General features: G+C 39.5%; 3 protein-coding genes across 3 annotated transcripts in view; all 3 read right to left on the reverse strand.

Annotated features, from left to right (window-relative positions):
* Positions 1–549: 549 nt before the first annotated feature.
* Positions 550–11,734, reverse strand: LOC118795033 (cytochrome P450 3A27-like). The gene is made up of 13 exons (XM_036553374.1): positions 11,490–11,734; positions 9,488–9,581; positions 9,242–9,294; positions 9,059–9,158; positions 8,707–8,820; positions 7,351–7,439; positions 6,873–7,021; positions 6,018–6,145; positions 5,787–5,871; positions 3,666–3,826; positions 2,921–3,147; positions 2,537–2,699; positions 550–2,116 (listed from the first exon to the last, which is right to left on the reverse strand). Exons 1-13 carry the CDS (start codon positions 11,558–11,560, stop codon positions 2,021–2,023), a joined length of 1,530 nt encoding a protein of 509 aa, XP_036409267.1. The 5' UTR covers positions 11,561–11,734; the 3' UTR covers positions 550–2,020.
* Positions 11,735–12,827: 1,093 nt separating this feature from the next.
* Positions 12,828–13,949, reverse strand: LOC118794570 (cytochrome P450 3A1-like). Its single transcript, XM_036552829.1, is given in 3 exon segments — positions 12,828–12,950; positions 13,309–13,471; positions 13,703–13,949. Coding segments are annotated over 3 exon segments (483 nt in total). The 5' UTR covers positions 13,900–13,949.
* Positions 13,950–19,255: 5,306 nt separating this feature from the next.
* The window catches only part of sdk1a (sidekick cell adhesion molecule 1a), a 251,719-nt gene continuing 247,238 nt past the window's right edge, over positions 19,256–23,736 (reverse strand). Inside the window, exons 43-46 of the mRNA XM_036552383.1 lie at positions 22,212–22,349; positions 21,368–21,488; positions 20,158–20,287; positions 19,256–19,639 (exon numbers count right to left, since the gene is read on the reverse strand). Of these exons, the coding sequence (XP_036408276.1) occupies positions 19,367–19,639; positions 20,158–20,287; positions 21,368–21,488; positions 22,212–22,349 (662 nt within the window). The 3' untranslated portion in view covers positions 19,256–19,366. The remainder of the gene's footprint in view (positions 19,640–20,157; positions 20,288–21,367; positions 21,489–22,211; positions 22,350–23,736) is intronic.

The following is a 23,736-nucleotide window of genomic DNA, read 5'->3' on the forward strand; positions in this document are numbered from 1 at the left end:
AAAATATAATTAAGGGAGAGCAATGACAAATCCAAAGTACATCTCACACTAGTTCTTTGTCATCCAAAAAACTGTTAAATTCTTACTGTAGTGATGGATGAATTGTTCTCCACAGAATCCTAACACTATACAATAGCTCCGTCTATGGGAAATAAGCCATTTTGGCAGCAAGATCGATCCCCAAAGAACAGCTGCTTGTATCTCATACAAAAAAAGCATTGTTGCCAGGAAAAGTGAAAAGTTCGACTCCAACTGCAAAAAAAGATCCAGAACCGTCTTTCCCTCAGATACAATCTGATCATTCTCATTTCTGAACCTGTGTATAGATCCCTCATACTGTAGCTACAGAATTTTATACAGTCTTTACTGAAGATTTCTACACAGGGCCGTGGGAGCTGATATCTGGACATGTGAGAAATAACTCTCAGACACTTCTGGAGGGGCATTTAATCATTTAATTACTTTCCTAAGCAAATTTGATATTTCAAAATATTTATCAATATTTGTTCATTTCCATTACAGTCAAATCTGCCATGATGTGAACAAATTTGGAATTTTTTAAAAAAAAAATTTGCTTATTTTTTAAAGATAAGCAAACATTTTTAACACACACACACAGCCTGTCTCACAAGTGACAGACTACTGTACAGGCAAAAAGGTATTCCAAAACAATGACAGGACATAATATGCTTTAGTCTCTAGATTTATTTAAAAGTAAAATATATGTATATACAGTCAAAATGAAGCAAGATGGGGAAGAAGGCTTATAAATATAATTGCAATACTACAGAGTTTCATTTCTAAAAACTACATGGTCTACATTAGTAGTAAACTGTTATTCAGCACCTCTCCTTGCCTTCAGATAATACAGACTAGCAGAGCAGAGTACATGAACAAATAATCTTTTCAGCAGTTATGGGTGTCCAATGTCATTTTCTTTAAGCATGCTACCTTTCCTGTATTGGAGGCACCTTGAAAACATGCCACAACAAGTAAAAGGTAACCTGTCACAGCATGTCACTTTCATCCTCTGGCAGCTGAAATGGCTGTTTATTAAAGCGCTTTGTGTGAATTGAGTAATTTCAAAGATTCCACTTACTCAAACTTGAATTCCCTTATTGCAACAGAGCAGGCCAATACTTGCTCATCAAAATAAAGACATAACAGATCTGTATTCTGTAGGTTAAGACAGAGGTGTTTTACGCTACCGTCTAAACAACATAAAACAAACAAAAAACTCTTTGTTAAGTAGCTAGGTAAAACCAGTTCAGGGGGATTTCACATGGAGTCTCAAGTTCAGTGACCTAGTGCTATTGTGAAAGTTGAAGTGTCAATTTAGATCATGTGACCCAAAAAAATCTTAGGATCATTCCTAGGAGAATAAGCTCAGTGTTTTATTAAATGATCATTCTGCATATGTACTGCCAAACTATAGGACATGGCAAAGAAAAAGTCCAACAAGGGAAGAGGAAAACTTACATTTTCATTCATTTATGTGTTGAGGATGAGTAGTTCATTTTGGCAAGCTACTTAAAAATACAAGATACAATTTCAATGAATTCAATTCAGAGGACTGGTTTAGACATTTGGCTCATTGGCTTCAGATCAACAAAGCTGTTATATCATTGAATGAGTACTGTCTCACTTAGAAATGGCAAGTTACCTCACACTGGACTTTTCCCTTTGCACATTAGATGTAGAGTTGTCCACAGATTAATCTGTTTTATATAATTGGCTTATTAAATATATAAAGAAGGAATAATTGTGTGTAAAATATTAAGAAATGTGTGATTAGTAGAACATCAACCATTAACAAGGATGAAAGAGTTGGTATTCATGATCAGTACTGAACAGTGATTTTCAAAAGAACAGTTATCATTCACACAGAACAGTCATTACGTGTATTAGTACACTTGTTTCTAAATAACGTAGATCTTTACTCTGACTACTGCCCACTTGCGACATTCACAGGGGTGGCAGGAGAAATTTCCTGTAAATTTCCTTTAAAGACATTTCTTGTTTACTCCTCTTTGTTGTCTGGAATGCGCGGGACAAGCTTCAGCTTGATTGGCTTGGTCGGTGCAAGGAATCCCAGGTTTCCAAGCTCTAGTGGTATCTGTTTGAATCCAAGAGATTTGGTTTGCAAAAGTCACCTCAAATTTCTCCACAATTTGTGCTAAGAGAACAATGGCCACCATCAATTGTTACAAAATGTGCTAAACGTAGAGAATGTATCTCCCACGAGTAACTGCAATTTCACTTGTGACTTCTGCATAGAAATAGTAGAAAACCACCAGTAATATACCACAAAATTTGCCATTTCTGATTAGATGGGAAGGTGGGAAAGATGGCCTGTCCAGTTTTATAATGGTGGGAAAGCATTAAACCTGTTAGCATTTTCAGCTAAGATACACATACATTTCTGAAGACACTGCTGTCAAATGCCTCCACTAACACTGATCTGAGGTCAGAAATGAGAAAAGAGAAAAATGAGGTCAGAAATGAGAAAAAAAGCATTTACAGTAAACAGCCTCACCTGAGTCTCCTCGCAGACCGCAAAGCTGAAGTTCTGAAGTATTTGAACGATGGCCAACTTCATCATAATCACAGCAAATCTCATTCCGATACAATTTCGAGGACCAGCCCCAAATGGCAAGAAGGCATAGGGATCAATGCTTTCTTTGTTGTCCTTGCTAAACCTGGAGCAAGAAATAAAATTGCAAGACTTAAAAAAAAAACGGCTGCCAACAACCACCAACAATGACATGCTACTGAAATCTAACTGCCAAACAAAACAAATTTATAATTCAGTAAATTTCCTTTGGAAATTTTTTGAAAAAATATCTACATAATTTCCCTGTACAACCTTCCTCCTTTTTGTAGCCTAAATGGTACAGAGTAGTTTGGTGTGGAACTTCACCTCTCTGGCTTGAAAACCTCAGGGTCAGGCCACAGTACAGGGTCCCTGTGCAGGGTGTAGTTTGGGATCATAACCACCATTCCTTTCGGGATGGTCACCCCGTTGATCTCCACAGTCTTCTTGCAGACCCTCTCAAGGCGTGCACCAATGGGGTAGATCCTCATAGACTCGTTTACCACCATGTCCAGATACTCCATCTGAATTAGCGACTCGTACTTCAGCGGGGCCTAGAAGAACAGAGGAAGACAGGAAGTAGTAAAGTGTAGCGGGGACCGGGACATTCATTTAATCCAAATGCAGTGTGCTGCCTTCTTAATATTGAGCAGAGAATTTTAAACCAGGATTACTTTTGTTTTCAGCTCTTAAACAAAATCATGAGTTCAGAAAAAAATTTGTTCAAGAAACAAACACTCCACAAGTCTGACAATGAAAGAACGACGCACTCTGTGAATGGACTAAATTTAGTATTGAAGAAATGCAATAACCTGATGTGAATTTCTGACGTGTATAAAAACACACAAAAAGTGTTTTGCTGTTTATCAAGACTGTATTATCATTAGAATCATCTTCAGTCTTTGTGCACACCGATAAGAGAATGATAATGATAATAAGTGCCAATCATAAGCTCTCAGCAATACTCCACACACGTATTTTTGCCTGGAATTTTTCATTCAGTATGTTGAAATGGTACCGACACTCAAAATATGATGCAATGACTCTGCAATGGCTGATGCACAGTAGTCACCTGGTTGGGAAAGACTTCATCAATCTCATCTTGCAGTTTCTTCATTATCTCAGGGTTTGTTGCCAGGAGGTACGCAATGAAAGAAAGTGAGCTGCTGCTGGTCTCATATCCGGCAAAAATAAAAATCATGGCTTGGGACAAGATCTCATGGTCTGTCAGTCCTGAAAATACCAAAGAAACAGTTACCTAATTTGTAGTGGTTCAATATTTAATTGACATGAAGAAAAGTCACTCAAAAGGAGCAAAAAAAAATAAAAAAAGGATTTCATTAACCACTTATTATTTGGTGGCACAATTTAATTCAATTCCATATGAACTCATTTGCTGCAAACATTCATTTCTTATTTCAATTACTCCTAGCTCTCCTAACCTCTTGCCAGAACCAGTCTTTAACACTGCTACATTTTTATTCCCCTCAAAAGCACTGTATGAAAGAAACATTGAAAGCCAGGCCCTTACAAACTATGAATCCCTCTTTTCTGTTAGTGTCATAACACCTCTAGTTGTGGTCTTTTGAAAGGGGATTTCAGCAGGCTTGAGGAGGGGTTTCGCTATTGTTTAAGACTAATATTTACTTAGACTTTTACAAGAAACATTACGTTACAAGGCTGATTACATTACATTACAAGGCTGATTACGTTTATGTAGCTCTAATATAAACCCCCATATAAAGTCTAAAAAAAAAAAGTCTCTTGATAAGTACAAACACTATCAACACAAAAAATCCCTGTGTCTGTACATGTTCTTGTAGTGCTTTAATTTTATGACATGGCTGATAACTGTTTTCTATCACCCAAGATAACAGAGTTTTTACTTTAAAGCAGGGCATAAAACTCACTGGTTGAGAGGCAACCAATCAAACCCCACCCACATGAAATGTGATTTCTGTTCTTCTTCTGGGGACTGCTCACGTCCAATCTGGAGTGAGTTATCTAGACCCATCTATACCTTCTGAACTCTATGTTAAGGGTCAGTTTTTCCAAGAATGTATTATTATATAGAACCCCAAGTGTGAAATACTTGCACAGACAAATTTATAATGATTTTTTTTTTTACCTTTATGCAACCTCCTTTTGGAATTTCCCATTGCTAGTTGCTGCTTTGCTCATTAGGTTTATTTTAACTGTGTCAACCGGACGTCATCTGAGTGGCTCATAGATGCCTGACTGATTGCACAATTCCTGAGAGCGGAGGGGAAGCCGCCCTGCTAATAAACACACCCCTACACTGGCAGAGGAGAGCCAGTGTGGCCCGCTGCTGCAAGCTCTCGCTCACTTGTGACTGATGTCTGGGACCGAACCCGGGCTGTTGGGCTCAGCCTGCACCCAGGATGAACACCTTGTTGCCTGAGCCTGGTGCGAGCCCCAGCTAATGATCCTTTCTGAAATTTGTCAGCTTGTCCTGGTTAATGGTTAGGCTTCTTTACTCAAGCACATAATCACTGCATTCTGTAATTTAGCCGCCCGCTGTTCTCCTGAGATTTCCTATTTGCAGACAGTCTCCTTCAATGTTCCGTCATGTTGAAAATGCCTCATCATTCTATTCCTTACATTCTCAGAGGTGGAAAGACGTTTCCCCTGCTTAAAACCAAACCTCTGCATAACAACTCCCTACCTAAACATTTTTATTTTTTCCAAGCTGCATTCAATCATTTTGTACCTCAGTTTGTGTTTTTTTTTTTTACATGAAACAAAGTTGTGCGATTAGTAATTGTTACTCCATTTTAACCAAGGTAAGATTTTATTGTAGAAATTCTACTGTCGTATTTTATTTTATCGGTTCCGGTATTTCACATCTTATGTATTGAAAATTTGCCTGGAAAAGAGTGACTTAATACTAAATTGGTTGGTCTGACCATGATAACAGATTTCAGTGAGCCCTGCATTCAATCACCATCAACCAGTAAAACAATAAAACATTTTAGTAAAGCATTTTAGAGTTTAGTGGTCACTGAAATTAATGTAAAAATGAATTGAATCATTTTTTAAAAGCAATACTCTCAAAAATTCAGAACTCAAAGTTAAGAACAAACTGTACTGACGTTAAAGTGAACAGAGCAAAAGTATTAGTGGCTGTACACACACCATTGACCAAGACATACAATGCATTTTCTACCGCTACCTTTTTGTGAGTTTTCTTCTGTTGAGTCAATCTTCTTCTCGAGTATCTGAGAGTCCACCATCAATTGGAGGAAATCCACTCGATTCTATACAGGCATGCCATGAAAAATAGAAAGAACACATGATAATAATAATAATAATAATAATAATAATAATAATAATAATAATAATAACTAGATGTACACAGCTATCTCAGGATTGTGACATGGTCAACAAAATGATCTTTACTCACTTTGTGCACATTCTTTTCCCGCTCAGCCTTGATTTTCCGAAGTGAACCATAAAAGAAATCCATAACCGATGCTGGGAATAAGGACAATTCAAATTTCTCCAGAAATGGGATGAGAAACGGGAAGAGAACTAACAATAAAAAAAAAAGAAGGAATTTAGAGTCACCAACAACCAGACCTTAGAGTGAAGGTGTCCTTTTCACAGCTGGAGATCAAGAAATAAGGATATGACTGGTTAGATATTGTACAGTACTGCTGAAAAATACAAAGAGAGTATGGTATAAATGTACGGTATTCAGCAGTAGAGCTATGTTGATTTTTTTTATTTTACAAAACAACAGAACGCCGCTTTCCTTTCCCTCCTCTATGAGTATTTTCCTTTTTTTATCCTCATATTACACAGGTAATGCCTCACTTGTCCACAAAGCCAGCTTTCCCTGATCTGCTCATTTTTGAAAAATGTAACTACAAAACCCATTGCATTTCTCCACCCTACTGCTTGGCTAGATTTGAAACAGATTTGAAATATTCTTATTGAAAACATTATGGACCAACAATTTCCAGTGTTCTGCTTGCCACCTCTGTAAACTGTCCTGACGTATTTGCATAGCTGTAGACACAGTAGTATATGAACTTGGGCACACCTAACAGCCATGGCAAAATGACACATAAGAGGTCTTATGCAAAATCCCAAAAAGAACACCAACAGTGACACTCTGATAAACCACACAAGAGCCTCGTTGCAGTATGATGTTATTCTTTTCTTACTTGCCATTATGCAGTTCTGTTTTCGCCTGGCAGCTGAATAAGTTAGCACATGTACATACACCTCTGTGAAACTACACAGTAGGTCTTACCGACAAGAATAAGAAGAGGATTTAGAAAGTCAAATTTTAGCATCTTCTTAATGTTGGTAACAAAGGGATCTCCAGGGTTGTTGAGAGAGTCAATGTCAACACTGAATGAGGTACTGGTGACAACATCCATGCTGTATGGGCCAAAGAATCTGACATACACAAAAATACAGAAAATATAGAAACAGAAAATATATTTCTTAATGGCAAATGTGATTAATATCATACTACCCTTTTGAAAACTTATTTATTTATTCTGTTGCTGTGAAATAGCTGATTAAAAGTGAATAAAAGCTGATTAAAAGTAAATAAATGAAATTATACATTCTGTTAGCTTCCTATGAAAGCTGAATTCACCCATAGTAGAATAATTAAGTATTGCTCCTTATGTCCTACATGTACATACTAAGTATTGTAAATCTGTGAGTTACAACAACAATAATAATAATAATAATAATAATAATAATAATAAATCACATACTCTTTGACATCCACTGGCTCATCATTTTCAGCCTTCTTCTGGAGACTCTTAACTAAATTATTTGAATGTTCTTTCATGATAATAAACATCTGGAAAGAGAGTAAGAACATTAAGCAAGAAATGAGGCATCAGATTGGACCCTTACCACCATGCCAGACAAAAAGGTGAGAATGGAAAAAAAAAATGACTTGATGAGGTAAGCACAGTTTAACTTCTTTCTGTATTTAGCTGTAACTGGTAAACTACAATGGTCAATGGCTAGCTACTGAGATTTCCTGAAGACAGAGAAAAAGGATGCATGTGAATCATGATCCAACAGGCTAGAAATATTCAACTTGAGGTATGCTTTGAAGGGCAAATGAATACCACTGTATGAAAAGTACAGTGCAGAACAGTAACTATGACAGTTTACATTTTAAAAATATAACGTATAAATATCCAATTGATGTAATAAAGACAAACTGAAAAATGTAATTAGGGTACACTGTGATTACATGCATTGGGTGCTGGATTATATTTGCTGTCATTTATTGTACAAAGACGTTTTGAGGATGTATCATGTACAAGAAGGAATAATAGTTTAATAAGGAGAATAGCAAGTACACAAGTAACTGTAAAAATGGAAAAAAGTGACCTTGAGGATAAATAGTTATGGGGAAATGTGGAGAGCATTTCTGTTAAGTTTTATGAATGGCAGAAACACACCAGAGGCCTCTGATACCTTGTCCCTTGACCTTATGACCCTCAACACAGCTCGAAGAAACAGGCCTGATACTGTTTGTGTCTAGTTCCATTAAAGTACATGCATGATTGGTGGAGTTCTTCAATTAAAAACACTTTGTGAGGGCCCCACAAAGGGATGGAAGAACATCCTAGAAACTTCCAGTAATGCTCCTTTCAACGTATTGACAAGGCATAAGGCTAAAACCTGGCTTTACCAAAAGAAATGCCAGTGTAGTGTACTGCAGCCATCTATGTGAATGAACAATGTGGAATGTGCTGGATCTCTAAACAGGATTGAAAACAGCCTGTGGGTTGCAATTCCTACAGTTGTTTGAATTGAGCAAAAAAAAAATATATCACTGCTCAAAAATCATATCAGTTGGTTCTCAATGCAACGATGTATTCTTACATCCCAAAAAATACATGTTGCATCTTATGCAGACTGTTTCATTAAAAGTCTTTACTTTTTGATATACCTCCTAATAATGGTAGGTAATTATTATCATCATGAAAAAAATACATGGAATCGCATCACATAAGTGCCAGTATTATAATATATTCTGTTGTAGAACCACAAGATTCTCAGGGCAAAAAATCACAGAACCAAGACGCTGAGAATAAATTCAAGTGTACCTCCTTCAGTCTTCCGCTGGTGAAGGAGGGGGACAGAACACTGCGGATTCTTTTCCACTCATCATCTTCAGCAATTGAGACGGCATCATACAGTGAACCGTTCAGACCTAAATTCTAAATGAAAAACATTGGGAAACGGGTATAACTACAACACATATAAGCTACGAAAGAAAGCATCATTTCCTATGTGATTTTTTTTTTTTGGCCTCTGAGCCATCTCATATTTTGACACCACCTAGGATTCAAAAACAACAAAGTCAGCTTACACATTTCGCACAACTGGTTAATTACATATTTTCCCTCAACAATGTTTTAAACAAACAGGATATTTCTTCCAGAGATATCATCTTACTCTTCTGTTGGTGAAAACGGAGTAGCATTCCTTGATCAGAATGGTTTTGATCATTCCTGTATCCATGATTGCCAGAACAGGCTGTCTGCCATCATAAAACCTAAAGGGGGGAAAATATTTCTCAATTTCCTCAACAGCTGTCTTTTCATGTTTTCATTGAAAATGAGAAAGTAGCAGACCTACCCCCATATTCTCCCATACTTTTGGAAGCAGTCTGAGTCAAATCTGAAGAAACCCTAGAATAAACAAACAGAAACACTGTGAGGCACCAATGGGTTTGAAGTCTGATTCCTAACAAGGACATTCCTGTGGTACCCCTCAGTGAAGTATGTAACTTCCGTTAATGCAAGCTTATTCAAACTACCCTGGATAAGTGCATCTAGGTAAATAAAGTAAAACATCACAAAAAAACAATCACACAAAGCTCACCTTTTTGTATTCCAGAAATGTCCCAATAAAAGGAAGAGGCCTTGGTCCTGGAATGCCAAGTTTTTTGAAGACTCCATATGGCATATAGCCATACCTTAGAATCAAGGAAAGGAGACAGTGATAAAAAACAATCTATTACAATGACTTAACTATAGCTAAAAACTATTTCGTCAGTTACCTTTCAAGGTTATCCTTTTTTCAATGTTTCTGACACACATTTTATACTACAGGTAGTAATGAATGATAAACAAGCCACTCTACATAAACAAGGAAATTAGAACAAATTGTTTACACAATAACTAAAATCATTTTGACAACTCAAAACACAATTTCCAGAAAACAACAAAATAAGACACAAAAGCCTGAACTCCACCAGAAAACAGGGCAAACAATCAACAACAAAAAAGTGTAAGTAATGGACATGTTGTAGAAAACAAACATAGCATAATTAGGGTTAATAAGCACAGGTTAGTCATTCATGCAAAAGAATATCACTTGTATAATCATAAAAATAGCTGAACATTCAACTGCAAATTACAGTTGGAAGGAAAATGTGACTTGGGAGCAAGTCTGGGGAGCAAATAAGGTTGGTATGCTTATGCTTGAATCAGGTCACCTTTTGTGTACGGAAGCGCATACATGGAGGTAACCTATTGTATATTTTATTAGCACAAGTTTCCCTGTATTAGTTACTATTTCATCCACTATGGAAAAAGCTGTGCAAATTCATCAATGATTCAGAAAGTAACCAAAGACAAACCAAAGCGACCAAAGCTGTCTCGGTAGACAGAATCTACTGAGACAAGATAGGAAACCATATCATGTAATTGGGTCCAGAAATATTCAGTCTTGTTGAGGCCATGGCAAAACAATGTCCTTTTGTTGTTATTATACATTTATCTCATGATGTCGACAAAATGATTAGGTAATACGAAAATCACGAGGTGATCTTTTCATAACAACCCCAATGTTGTTGTTCACAACGAATATGAAGTTATGTTCTTCTAAATCAGTAAAAACAAGATCTCCTCACATAATTTATGCACTGATGCTGCTGCTGAGACATATTCACGCAGCAGGTAGGTGCAAGGGAGCTTAACGTTACAGTTTTGTTTATTTGCTCTACATATTGTAGGAGAAAGCACCTATTTACATGTGAATTTACGTAAATAAAAATTGTGCCCCTGTAGCTCTAGCTCCCCCCATCATCAACCCTTGCCTAGATCTCGTTTTCAATGAAACAACAGATACGTGAATATCACCTAACCACCATTTAAGGTACACAAGTTAATCATACTATAGGTGTAAGAAGGTTCTTATCACGACAGCCACCTCCTGGTGCTATAATTTCTCTTTTAAAAATCTGCTTTGTTTAACAGGGAAAATATAAAAGTTGTGAAAATGTTCTCTGTAGTTATGTTGAAATTTGCGTTGTTTCCCTAAAAGTAGCCTACATTCGCAATATCCGTGTAATGGTTCCACTTGCCAAAATCCATTGAATCCGCCCTACTGTACAAACTTTGTTTTGTTTTGCGTCAGCTAGTTAAATGTAAGCCTACATTCTAATTTTAAAGGAGACGAGGAGATGGGACGATTCACGAACAAAACAACAGATGCGAGATTGTGCCCACAAACCACTGATCTGAGGTGAACGCTCTCTAGTTTGTCGTACAATGACTGTCACGCAGCTAAAATGTAATAGTCTGGAGATCGTTTTCGAAACAACTGGAGTTCTTTCCTTGTCAAGACGGCTCAACTCTGAAAAATATCAAACGATTAGTTCAAGAATTATTTACATTTAAAACGTGAATTTCAAGCGAATATCGAATATAAATATCAAACGAACTTTACCGCATGTCAGCACTACTTATTGTCTTGCCTATAATCTGTGCTTTTCGCTTAAACTTAAACTTAAATGAGTATTTAACTGACACATAAATATTGACCAATAGCATCGCATCGCAACACAGCCACACAGCTAGTTAGTTTTTGGTTTACTTACAGCATAACCAGACTAAACAAAAGGACAAGCAAAGCCCAGGTCTCTGCTGAGAAGTACGGAAGGTAACTCATTTCTTGATTTTCTTGATGAATGCCGTCTTCCAACAGCAGGAAAATCAACGAGTCCCACCTCACTTTAAACTCTAAAATCTTTTTTGCTCCTTCACTTGTATTCGGCTGAGACCGACTGATGTAATAACCGAAAACGCCAACATGTGATCGTTGTCGGGAAGCTGTCAAATCTCAGCCAGCGTTGGAACAAAGTCATTGTTGCATAAGGAAGGGGTTTTCTCCACTGGTTGGACAGGTTCCACACATCCTGGGTGCACAAGTGAACGCTGGTTTGCTGGTTGGTCTTGATAAAAGATTTTGATTAATATCTGCCTTTGAACAAAGGTTCAAACCGCAAAGCTTGTGTACAATTACACAATTCCACTTCCTCTAAACTGAAGCTGAATACCTGGCTGTATTACAGGCTTCTTGAATGGGCTCACCTGAGCAGAAATAGTTCACTGAAATACCCTTCCAAAAGTGTTATCATGTTAGGGTTTATGTTACAACAGCCTGCATTACTTAGGGCTGTTGTAAGATCCACTCTACTGAGAAATGTTCATGGGCCAAATGAGAGTAATGTTACATGAAATCTTAACACAGTGTGCCAGCACATACACTACTATAAAGTTAGAAACTCTGTGACTTTGTTTTACACTTTATTACATTAGCACTTTGTCTTGTTGCACTGTCTGTCATTTATATTTGAGTATATTTGTGCTGTCTGCTGTGAGTTGATCTAATCACTTTAACAGCATAAAACAAAATACACAAAGTTGCTATGTCCTTTGCCTAAATCAAAAGGTAGTTCAAGGACATCTGACCAGTAAGTGCGATGGCGGGCTACAAGTAACATGAAATGCCTCAGCAAAACAGACCAACTGCATTAAGTAACACAAGTGCAGCACTCGCTGTTGAAACATCTCACACTATGTGCATTTATTTTGCAATTTACATACTGTCGAAGTGCTGAACCTGCATTGCCCAGACTACAGATGTCCTGTTTTTCAAACCATGCAAGCCTGTGTAGTTGACTATTGCAGTGCCCCTACTACATGATATGGAAATGACCACAACCACTACTGATCATCTAATTTAATTTACACTCTCACAGCATCATAACACAGACTTCAAGTGACCCAAAGAATACTGGCACAAGCAGTTGACTGTCATTCCCCTTTGGGGGAAGCCTATTTGCTTATTTCAGCATTGTACGCTATATTATACAACAGGGTGTGTAGTGTGTGTGGGTGTGTAAAAAGAGTAGGTACAAAGCAAATTACACAGTTTAGACATCCTGTTTATTAATTCTGTTGCTCGTTGACTCCTCCCTATTAGTTTCAGCTTGTGGGACAAGCTTCAGTGTTATGGGTTTCTTGGGCCGGTACATTATAATCAGTTCAAGCGGGATCTGGGAAAAAGTAACGACAAGCGCAAATTATTTAATAATTTGTTTGGAAGATACTCTTATCCAGGGCAACATACGTGACATCTTTTCATTCATGGTTACTACAGGAATGTCCCACCCCCCTTTAAAAATTAGTATAAAACTAGTTTCTCAAACAATTAAACCACACTGAGGGCACAAGAGTTACAGCCTCAGTCTGGAGGTGAAATTCAATTACAGAAGCTATAATTTGCAGCAGGATTGTACATCCCTCTCAGTTTGAATCTGAGTATTCCAGAGTACGACTGTCTGAGGAACCTTCTACATTCCTTGGTATACAGGTCAAGAATTACATTACATTTTGCCCATTTGACACACCCACCTGCTTATCTTCGCATGTTTCCAGATCAAAGTTCTGAAGCAGCTTCACCACAGCATGCTTCATGATCAAGAGGGCAAACTTCACTCTAATGCAGTTTCATGGGCCAGTTCCAAATGGCAGGTAGGTGTAAGGGTCGATTCTCTCCTTATTGTCTTTACTGAACCTATACACGCAAAACACAAATTAAGGGCAGAGTTTTTTTTTGTCATAACGTAAAAAAGGACGGATTCATGGGAAGCATTTAGATGATTAGCTCTGATTATTTTATTGTTTATTTTTTGCTTGAAGGGGGTTTTGTTTTGCTGCAGGGCTTCCTGGCTGTGACCATACAGCTGGGTGGGCCTACTTCCGCAGTAATGACCAGCTTGTGGCAGTTTACTGGCGAGGCTGTTACCTCTCAGGCCTGAAGGAGTCAGGCGACTGCTGAGGGTCCCGGTGCAGAAGGTAAACAGCTGCTGCTACCACCGCGCCCTTCAGGATGGTCACCCCGTTCACCTCTACGGTCGTCTTGCAAGTCCTCTCAACGTGTGGGGTGATTGGCCAGAGACGCGCAGACTCGCTGATGACCGTGTCCTGGTACTTCATTTGCATCAGTGCCTCGTATGTGACCTGGGCCTGGGATTGTTGAGAACACACAGGCTTGTACTACACCTAATAGATTAGGTATGAAACATTGGATCATTTCTGTCCAGTTAAAAATCTGGTCTTCCCCCAAGCTCTTTACCCCCACCTGACCCCTCAACAGTTGTTGTATTCTAATGTCCCAGGGTTATGCTATCTGCTGCACTGAACATGACAGAAGGTACTAGTTTATATCTGGAATATCTTTGATGGGGCAATAATCTTCACTTAAATCGCAAAGCAGCTTTAAATTGTATTGCTTGAGTGAATGCTGTTTAATGGACCCTTATCAATAAACAAAGAGATTAAAGTTATTTGTATAGGTGATGTTAGGTATTTAAGGTTTACTTATACAGCACCAGAGCAAATGTCTTGGTTTTGTATCAGCAAACTGTAATAACCTACCAACTGTAAGAGCTACCTACAGAGCAAAAGTAGAGAGGAATCTATGAAAAATACAGTACCTGTGTTCCCTTACACACAGACAACAGGTCAAATAACTTGAACGAGCTGTAACAGAGGTTCGGTAAATAATGTGGGGACCAAAGAATACAAAGAAGGTTATTGCTAGTCTCAAAAAACTTTCTAGAGTCCACTAGACCATGTCACAGCTGAGCCTGGCAATCGAGTGACGGGAAAACTCCAGCCAATGTTTAAAAAGGTTAAAGGTGCTGCTGGAACTCCCAGCATCCCCTTCTCCCAATTTTCAATCCCACGGGCACACTTTCTCATGGTTGGTATCGTGGACTTGCTTTTTAAATGGCACAGACAGCAAACCATGTTTGGTCGTTCTTTAGACAGTCCATGAAAATAAACTCTCTTTCATTTTAAAAACATACACAAGTCTTTGATTCTGTATGTATCAAATGTAAATGTATAACATGTAAAACTTTTGTACACAATTATTTAGTTGTTATTAAGAGCACAGTGCATAGATAACATTCTGTTAACGGCACCATCCAGTTTTACAGCTGAAGAGAGACTGCAAATGCAATGAACACAAAAATAAAATGATGTAAATATGATGTAATCCAGGTGAAAGGTAGTTATGGTTACGCTTCAACAGAAGTGGAAAACCCCGGCTTCAGAAAGTAAAAGCCCTACCATGTATTTGTTCTAGCCATTCACTAAACAATGTTATTTCTCTAATTTGCTCCTCTACCTGGCTGAAGAGTTGTGCTAATTAAATTCAGCTGGTGTAGTGCATGGGTGGAACAAATACGTGGCAGGACTTTTACTTTCAGAAACCAGGGTTTTCCACATCTGCGTTTCAATAGTGGAATACTGAAGGTGAAAGGTAGAACAGGACACAAAGATGAAAGGTGTGTCCTGTTTTTTTTCCTAGGCTCCAATAACACAATTAAGATGTCAAGCCTGAATAGCCTGTAAACTCACTCTTTTTTCCCATTATTCTTCCCTAATCCCTTCTCCAGTTTCACTCATTCACTGGTCATAATCTGTTGATCTGTATTACATTTGTATGCTGCACAGGGTCCAAGACTAAGACCTATATCTTAGTTATCTATCTATCTATAGGGTCATTTGATACTCTGGGTGTCCTGTGAGTCTTGTCTCATTGGTTTTATTCCTTTAAATTAACCGTACTAAACTGGTATATTTACTTGCATTGAAACTACCAGGAATGTTCAAAGTATGTTGATAGGGTTTTCCAGGATTAAAGTCACATGTGACTGTAATATGTGCGTCTGTATGTACATACATATACATACATACACAAACACACACACACACACACACACACACACACACACACACACACACTACATGCATTATTTGAAACACTGCACTCAGCAGTTCTTAACACATTGTGCACATTCTATGGAAAGTTCAGAAAACACTATGTACAAAAAACCTAATGTAACCCCAAGAATGCTTTCAGCCCTGTGCTAAGTGCAGTGTGAAAAGCCTATAAAAATAATTTGTCTCAAGATAAACAATTAAAATAATCTGAAAAAATTAAAACAATACAAAAATAATGAAATTAAATATGTACAGAAACAACCACCTGCATTTCTTTGAAATTGAACATCTGTGCATAAACACAGCCTGTATGTGCTTTGGCAGCCCATCCATACACGGTCACTTCTGGATATGATGATAAATATTACCAATATTTCACAAGTAAACACTGACAACAACAATAACAAAAATAGCTTTGCTTGTTGATTTCCAGCAGGAAAAGGGAACATTTGTAGTTCACAGTTCCAGGTTGACATTAGATGGGTTCTTTACAGCTTGTAGTCTTCAGGACTAGGTCTTCACTTCTTTTATGTATACCACACTCTATATTGTGTGGTTTTCAGGAAAACGGGTGAAAAGGTTTGGAATTGTCTTGCAATATTTTGACATTTGTATGATTAATTTATCATGCACGTGGATGGCAATGTAGCATAGGGGTTAAGAAGCAGGACTTGTAAATGAAAGGTTGCAGCAGTGACCCACTGGGGCACTCAGTAAATATCCAGCTGTAAAAATGGATAACATCGTAAAAAAAAAAAACACTGTAACTGTAATAGGTTGCTATGGATAAGAGTGTCTGCTAAATGCCAATAACATAATGTAACGCATTATGCATGACTGAACGTGAAGGTGGTCAAGTGACCCCAACTCCCTTTCAGCAGTTACAAAGATGAAGACATCGCCATTTGTGGACTGTTTACTTATAGCAGCATAAGTGCAAGGAAGTGGTAACACAGGCACCACTGTCAGGCCAGAGAACAACATAGCATTCAGTGCTCACCGGTGCTCATTGGATCAGTGCCACAGATCCGATGGACTTACCAACAATGCTGCTGAGTACTTCTTTAGTGATGAGTGAAGGCTTTTTGCAGACTACTCGCTAGAGCTCCACTTGCGCCTGCCAGAGCTCTTGACTTGCAATCTCCGATGCAGTGGAAAAGGTGATGCAAAAATGAACTTTAAGACAGAATATTATAATGCATCCATTGTGACGCAGTGTTGCAACTTGTGGACTCCCAAATCGTGCCTTGCTGGTGGATTGTTTTTGGCTGTAACTTCTTGCTGGGTTACAGTGGCTTCAGAAAGTATTCAGATCCCTTTGCTTTTTGCACACATTGTTGTATTATAGACATGATCAAAGATGGACTAGACGTATTCTTTTGAAGCAAAGGTATTGTTTTCCTGATATGCAATACTATTTCTCCCTTCATTCTGTTTCTGGATTTTGACAGGGCGTTAACCTCATCATCCACTCCCATTCGCCTGACTAGTGAGCTTGTGAAATGCCTATGCAAAACTTACTGGCAGTCACAAATGATCAATGATAAAGACTGACACTGTAAACCTTTAACAATACATAAGAACACATACATAAATACAGTGGTGAGTTCCCCTTCATGCTCTGTATATCAATGTGCGTTCTACTGTGGCTGCTTGAGTGAGTATCTCAGGAAAAAACAAAAACAAGTGACATACCAGCTCAGGTGGTGAAACACTTACTGGTTCAAGTATTACAGCACCATACCATATTTCTTTAATCTTGCTGAGTTGAAAACAGTGGAAAAACCCTATATTATGCTACAGTACTGTCCTATAGAAAGTGAAAAATATGTTTCCATTCCACTGGCATAAATTAATGTGTTGATTTCATTTCAAGTCACAGAATTGATTTAACATTTATCAAGTCATACGACATGAACAATGCTTTATGTCTCTGTGAACTGCATGTTTCTTTCCTAAGAGTATTAATAAAAACAGACCCTTTATGGCATTTAGCATACATGAGTTTACGGCTGGCCTAAAAGGAGAAGAAGGCTTGCTGAATGTGAATATACTCTTCTGAATTTGCTAAACCTGTGTATTGAAGTATGCTGTAACACTAATAGCAAATGACCAAAAGAGCAACTTGAAATCACCACAATTTATAGAAATAAGGTCACATGCTCAGTGAAGTTGATGAACAAACTTTTAGTTTGATTTAAAAAGCTGGGAAATTGACTGACTTTGTGAAAACAGTTCGTATCACAGATATGGACAGAACAGAAGATGTTCAAAGCCTGTAAGATCCTTCCATTCATCTTTTCAGGCATGTACTGATTTTAAACCTAGTTTTTCTACTTTGTAACTGTCATAAACTCACGAAGACTGCTGGATTCTCTATGGAGCTACACCAACTTGGCAAAACACTACAGTAAAAATTTTATCTGTACAAAATTGATCCTGAAAACACAGTCAGATCATATATTTTTTTAACCTCAAAAGGAAAAAAATACATCAGTCACATCTCTCTTGTAAAAAATGGCAAGGTAATTAATTACAAAATAAAGGTTGCAAATGCCAGTTCTTTTCTCCATTAAAGCAATAGCCATATGGCTTAAGGGTGCAGTCAATGTGTGCAAAGGCAGTATTAAAAAAAAACAAAACACATTTTATGACATTCATACATCTGGAAACAAAACAACATACACAAAGATCTTCAAGTGACAGCTACTTGTCTCATCAGCAAGTATGTCTAACTTGATAGTATCTGAAAGCACATCAGACCACAGAAACTATAACAGCTGTTAAAATGTACTGTTAAAATGATGCTTGGTACCATCGAGTGATCACACACAAGGTTAATTGTGCAGTTTGCCTGTAACCTAAGGTGCATCTCAGCTGGTACAGATTGCACGGCAAAAATATCAAAAAATGGCTGTGATGTCAAAACCTCCATCCCATTGCCTCGTGAATTAATCTCAGGTCCTTCTTACACCATCACTCAGTATTAAGAAAAATCTGTTGTGCCCTGGAAATTCTCAAGTGCATTTTCATGACAATCAGCCACTCAGTGTTCAATTGTTGGTAATATGACTACTACAATTACAGGTCGCCTAGTCACAAGATTCTTCCTTCATGTGATTATGATTGCAATTTTAAAAGTGAATATTGTTAACTACAAGATCCTTATTTCCCTTTTTAAGTAGTAGGACTGTTTCATATTCCATTCGACTTTCTTTTACATCACATGTCATCTGATGAGGAGCAGAGTGTCTCTGTGTGCCCTGCAATACGTCCAGTCTTCAAACCTACATCAGTCTTCAAAGGCAGAATGAAATAAACCACAAAAGATTTACACGCCAACGCTGTAGCACTCACCAGACGGAATCTCTGGCGCTCTGCAAAGGAATTCTCCATTAATTGTTTTTTTTTTTGTTGTGCACAAAAAATCAATATTTACAATCTCTTTATTCTGACCCTCACAAAATTGGCACTGCGATGATTGGTATGACAGCGTAACAGTACGTTAAAAAGACACATTATTAATGAGGAATTACTTTTGTGTCTTTTTCATGTCCATGGCGGTTATTAAATTACAGACAATCCACTCGGCTTCAGGTTGTTTTCTCCCTGTGGTGTTTTTATTGGTCAGAGCGACCCAGCTGGTTCTTCAGGCCCCGCCGGGGGGGGGGGGGTGTCACACAAAAGATGAGAAGCCTGTGACAGGAGTCCGTGAGCCGGAAGCCGGCTGTCCGGCCGCCGTGTAAACCCCGCCCACGCTGTGCGTGGTGACCACGGTGTGGTAGTGGCCGTCGCCGTCGCCCCTGGCACACTCCTCGTAGGCGTAGGCCAAAGTCTGCTTCAGTCCCTTCTGCTGCCGTTTCCACGAGCCCAAGTAGGCAGGGTCGCTCATGTAGTGGTTAACGAACGAGTGCTTGGGCCTCTCGTCCTCACCATCGCTGTCCGTGGCCTTTCAGAGTGAAAGATTGGAGGGACGGAGAGGTTAACACAGAGCACTTCCAGCGGGAGCACACTTTCCAAAAAAAAAAAACCTCAGCCTCAACTCAACAGTAAGGAACGCAACACTCTTTCACACTTAAAGGCGTTCTTTTTGTTTAGTCTTTTTTTTTTCTTTCTTAAATGCAAGTTTGGCACGTTTATTGAAAGGGAACCTCTGTGAAAATGGATTTTCTTTTTCTCGATTCACTGATTTTTTTTTCCGAAAACGTTCATTGAGTGCTGTCTGTGTCACATCAGAGGCTGCTTTTGGCGGCAGAGCGATTCTGAAGAAGCAAATGTACTGAGCACGGCCGCGTTCCTGTCTCCCCGCTCCGCTCCGCCCGCTCTCTGGCCTACGGCCTCCCTGCTGTCTGCCAGGAGGTGCTTGGAGAGGAGGGAGTAGCCACCGTACGGCCCGGGCGCTCGGCTTTTGGGATCAGCACTGTCTCGCAGTATTGGAATGAGTGTCGAGCAGGAAAAGGCAAATACCTCCGATTCGGAGACGGCGGCGGGCTTCTCCGTCAGCGTGGCGCTGTCCGTCAGAGCCGCGCCGTTGTAGCTGTTGCAGAGGTCCTCGTCGGAGTAGCGCAGGACTCCCGGGCTGGGCCGTGGCGGCGACCTGGAGACCAGGACGGACATGGGTGAGCTGACGCATTGTACCCCCCGGCTCCTGAGGAAGACGGGAGCACACACCAATCTGAGTTCAGCTCCTGCTCTCTAAGGACAATCCTTCAGACCCTAAAGCTGCACTACCACTGCTACTGTTAATGCTAGGTGCAACTCCAACGTCCTTTCATGCAACTGACCTGCACTGAATAAATTCATGCACTGATCCTCCAGAGAGTCCGAAGCTGCTTTACAGCCTTTGATATACTATATAAACGATCCTCGTTAAATACCACCCTTAAGTACTGTCCTGGGAAATGTGCCAGTAACCTTTAATGATGAAGTTCATTACTTAACCCAGGGCTGAAGTGTAGGTATAAACTGATTATATCTTCAGGTGGACAGTCTTCCTGTGTGTGGAAGAAAAAGGGAGGGCTAAGTCTGTGCTGTGTGTGCTGTACCATCACAGCCTCTAGGGGGAGCAGTGGAGGAGCAATGGAGGCACTGCACTGAATCTTAATCTGATCTGAAGGGCAGCAACTGTGTTATCAGCACATGCCCTGGTTATATAACAGCAGAACAGCGCAGTGATTGAGACACACCTTCACAACCTTTGGTAAAGAGGAAACAGCTCAGAAAACTCGTGAACATTGCCTGCCTCTCCTTCGCATGTGAGCAAATACATGGCAACTGATGAGCTCACAGCTATTGTGTCATTTATGTGCTGCTAAGCCCAGGGCATTTTTAAAATGTAATGTTTCTGGTGCCTTCCACTAAAATGTTTGCTAACCCTGTGGCATTAGCCAACAATGACATGTGAAGAGGAGGGTGGCTATCAAGCTAGGAGTGAACATTGACAAAGACTTTGTACTGTGTGAAATATCACAGCAGACAAGTTTAATTCTACTGGACTTGCTTGGACTCCAGGCCAACCTACTTTTGTATAAGCAGCTAGCCTACATACTGCCAGCCTGGGCTGTGTCAGGTGCAGCCCATCTACAGCAAAAGTGGGTCAGTGGAGATATAGGTACACAGGAAGTGAGGGGTGCATGCCACACATAGGCAGGGTATGAAATCATACAACCCTCCTCACCTTGTCCCGTTTTTCTTTAGGAAAGAGCTTTTGACGTTGAGGTGTCTGCTGTTGAGCTCCAGCGCGGTGAAGCCTCCGTTGTCCAGTGTGACGGACTCTTCCACCGTAGAAACAGCTTTCCCTGCATTGAGGACAACTACGATTCAGTCACACTGCCACCAGCAGCAAAACCACCATTGCTAAGTGCCACAACCTCCACCATCAACAATGACAGGAAGAGAAACAAGCACAGCAGTAACTCCACCTACACCATAACAACCATCTACAATGATCAACACTAAACACTAAAATAATCATATATCAACATCTACACAGGGCCATATTAACTAAGGGGCATACCCCTTTGCCCACTCACAACCAGCTTAGATAAACATGAGGACAACTAAGACAAACCATCAATGAATGGGTTCACATGCCTGACTTGTCTGAAGTAATGGTGGACACTTACATTTAACAACATTTAACAACATTCACCACTTGCAAATCCTATCACTGCTATGGTTTGATTTCTGACAACTGATAAATGTTCAGTTCTTTTTTCTCATTCTGCATGTTTTCAATAAATGAACACGGCCAGTAAGATGGAATCAGGACAGGACAGGCTACATTATGGAAACAAAGAGGGTGATTTGGCATTCTTTTACTGTGCCCCTCAGATAAAAATGCTGCCAAGGCCCCTGTGGCAACTCTGATGAAAAGAATGGTACTGCCTCTGTCACTCTGTCACTCCGACGCTTCTGCTTAGGTGGCTTTAACGCCGTCATGCCATCATGAGAGCCTCAGTGCAATTAGTGATGGACACACGCACACACACACACACACACACACACACACACAAACTCACCGGTGTTGCAGCTCTTGTACTTCCTGCTCTGCCCATGTAGCACCAAGCCAAAGACAACAAGCAGCACGAGGATCAGACCGCACAGAGCCATGACAACCAGGAACCACCAGTCCTCATAGAAAGGTGTCTCTGACTGAGCTGCATGTGTGTGTGAGTGTTTGAATGTGTGAGTGTGCATGCATGTTTGTGTATGTGTTTGTATGTGTGCGTGCATGCATGCATACGTGTGTGTGTGTGTGTGTGTGTGTGTGTGTGTGTGTATGTGTGTGAGGGAGAGAGAGAGAGACAGAGAGAGAGAGAGAGAGAGAGAGGGAGAGAGAGAGAGAGAGAGAGAGAGAGCATTAAGTTATTCAGGAACAAAACATGTACAGAGATTGGCCTGTATTCCCAATGTGGCAGGAAGCTCTGAAGTTTCTGCCACTCTACCAGTTGTGTATCTGACGTTATGCTGAGGTCACACCACCCCAGGAGGAAAACACACAGCCTCCTGGCTTGACCAGCCGCATGTGAATATGACAGTCAGCTTCCAACACTTGTGTATAAATCAGCCACTTGTTCAGCTAAGAGGTTTCAATGGGTTTTATTTTTGTAGATGGATTGCTTAAAGCTTAAAACTCCTCAGAGAAATACCATAGGGGCACTATACAAATATTAGTTCATATTCTCTAGGTTGACTTCACAGAGTTGCCATTTTGTTCCATTTATCTTCATTCAAGAGCACATTGACCTATTCCCCAAAATCTATTTCAGGTCAAAATACCAAATTAAAAAATCCTCATTTAATAAATCTCATCAAAGTTACATCCCTTATGACAGAATGTTCAACATCTGTGTAATTTATAAACAAATTAAATAATTTTGTAAATAAATCAGAAAAAAACAACATGCAAAAGAGCATGCATGCAGTGTATTCATGAAATGTTACACTGCAATTAACCTTGAACCTGGAATATAATCATACCAATTAAAGCCCTTCAAACCTATAATTTCACAAAAGCTCATCTCAGACTGACTAATGAATTGTTATGACCAGATAAAAGGGATGGTGCTTATTCTGAATAGAATGAACAGGAATCTGCCACACGGCATCACAGCATGTACAGGGCTTCCAATGGAGTTTTGGACATTAAAGGTACTGTGTTAAGGATTTAAAGATCTGTGTTACATACCCAACACTGAGCTGTGTCATAGAAGTTCTGTGTCGTAAAGCAACCTGATCAGCAAGTACACCACCCAACCAGATAGGACCCCCAAGAAAGGACACAACTCTTGCCTGGGACTATTTCCCACAATGCATCTCTTCAATGCTGGCTGCCAGGTGCAGAGTAGGAGGCTGGATTTTTCAAGTCTTTGTAACGACTTTGCTGTGGGATTTAACACACAGCCTCCCGGGATCGAATTAACCACAACAACACTAACCACAAGGCCAGTCAACCTATTCAATGACTGTGGTGCTGTAACACAACTTCACGTTGTCGTTGCGAAATCATATATAGTGCAATAGTGCCCCCTGCCCTGCTTTCAC

The sequence above is a fragment of the Megalops cyprinoides genome, chromosome 19, assembly GCF_013368585.1.
Source record: "Megalops cyprinoides isolate fMegCyp1 chromosome 19, fMegCyp1.pri, whole genome shotgun sequence".
Lineage (NCBI taxonomy): Eukaryota > Metazoa > Chordata > Actinopteri > Elopiformes > Megalopidae > Megalops > Megalops cyprinoides.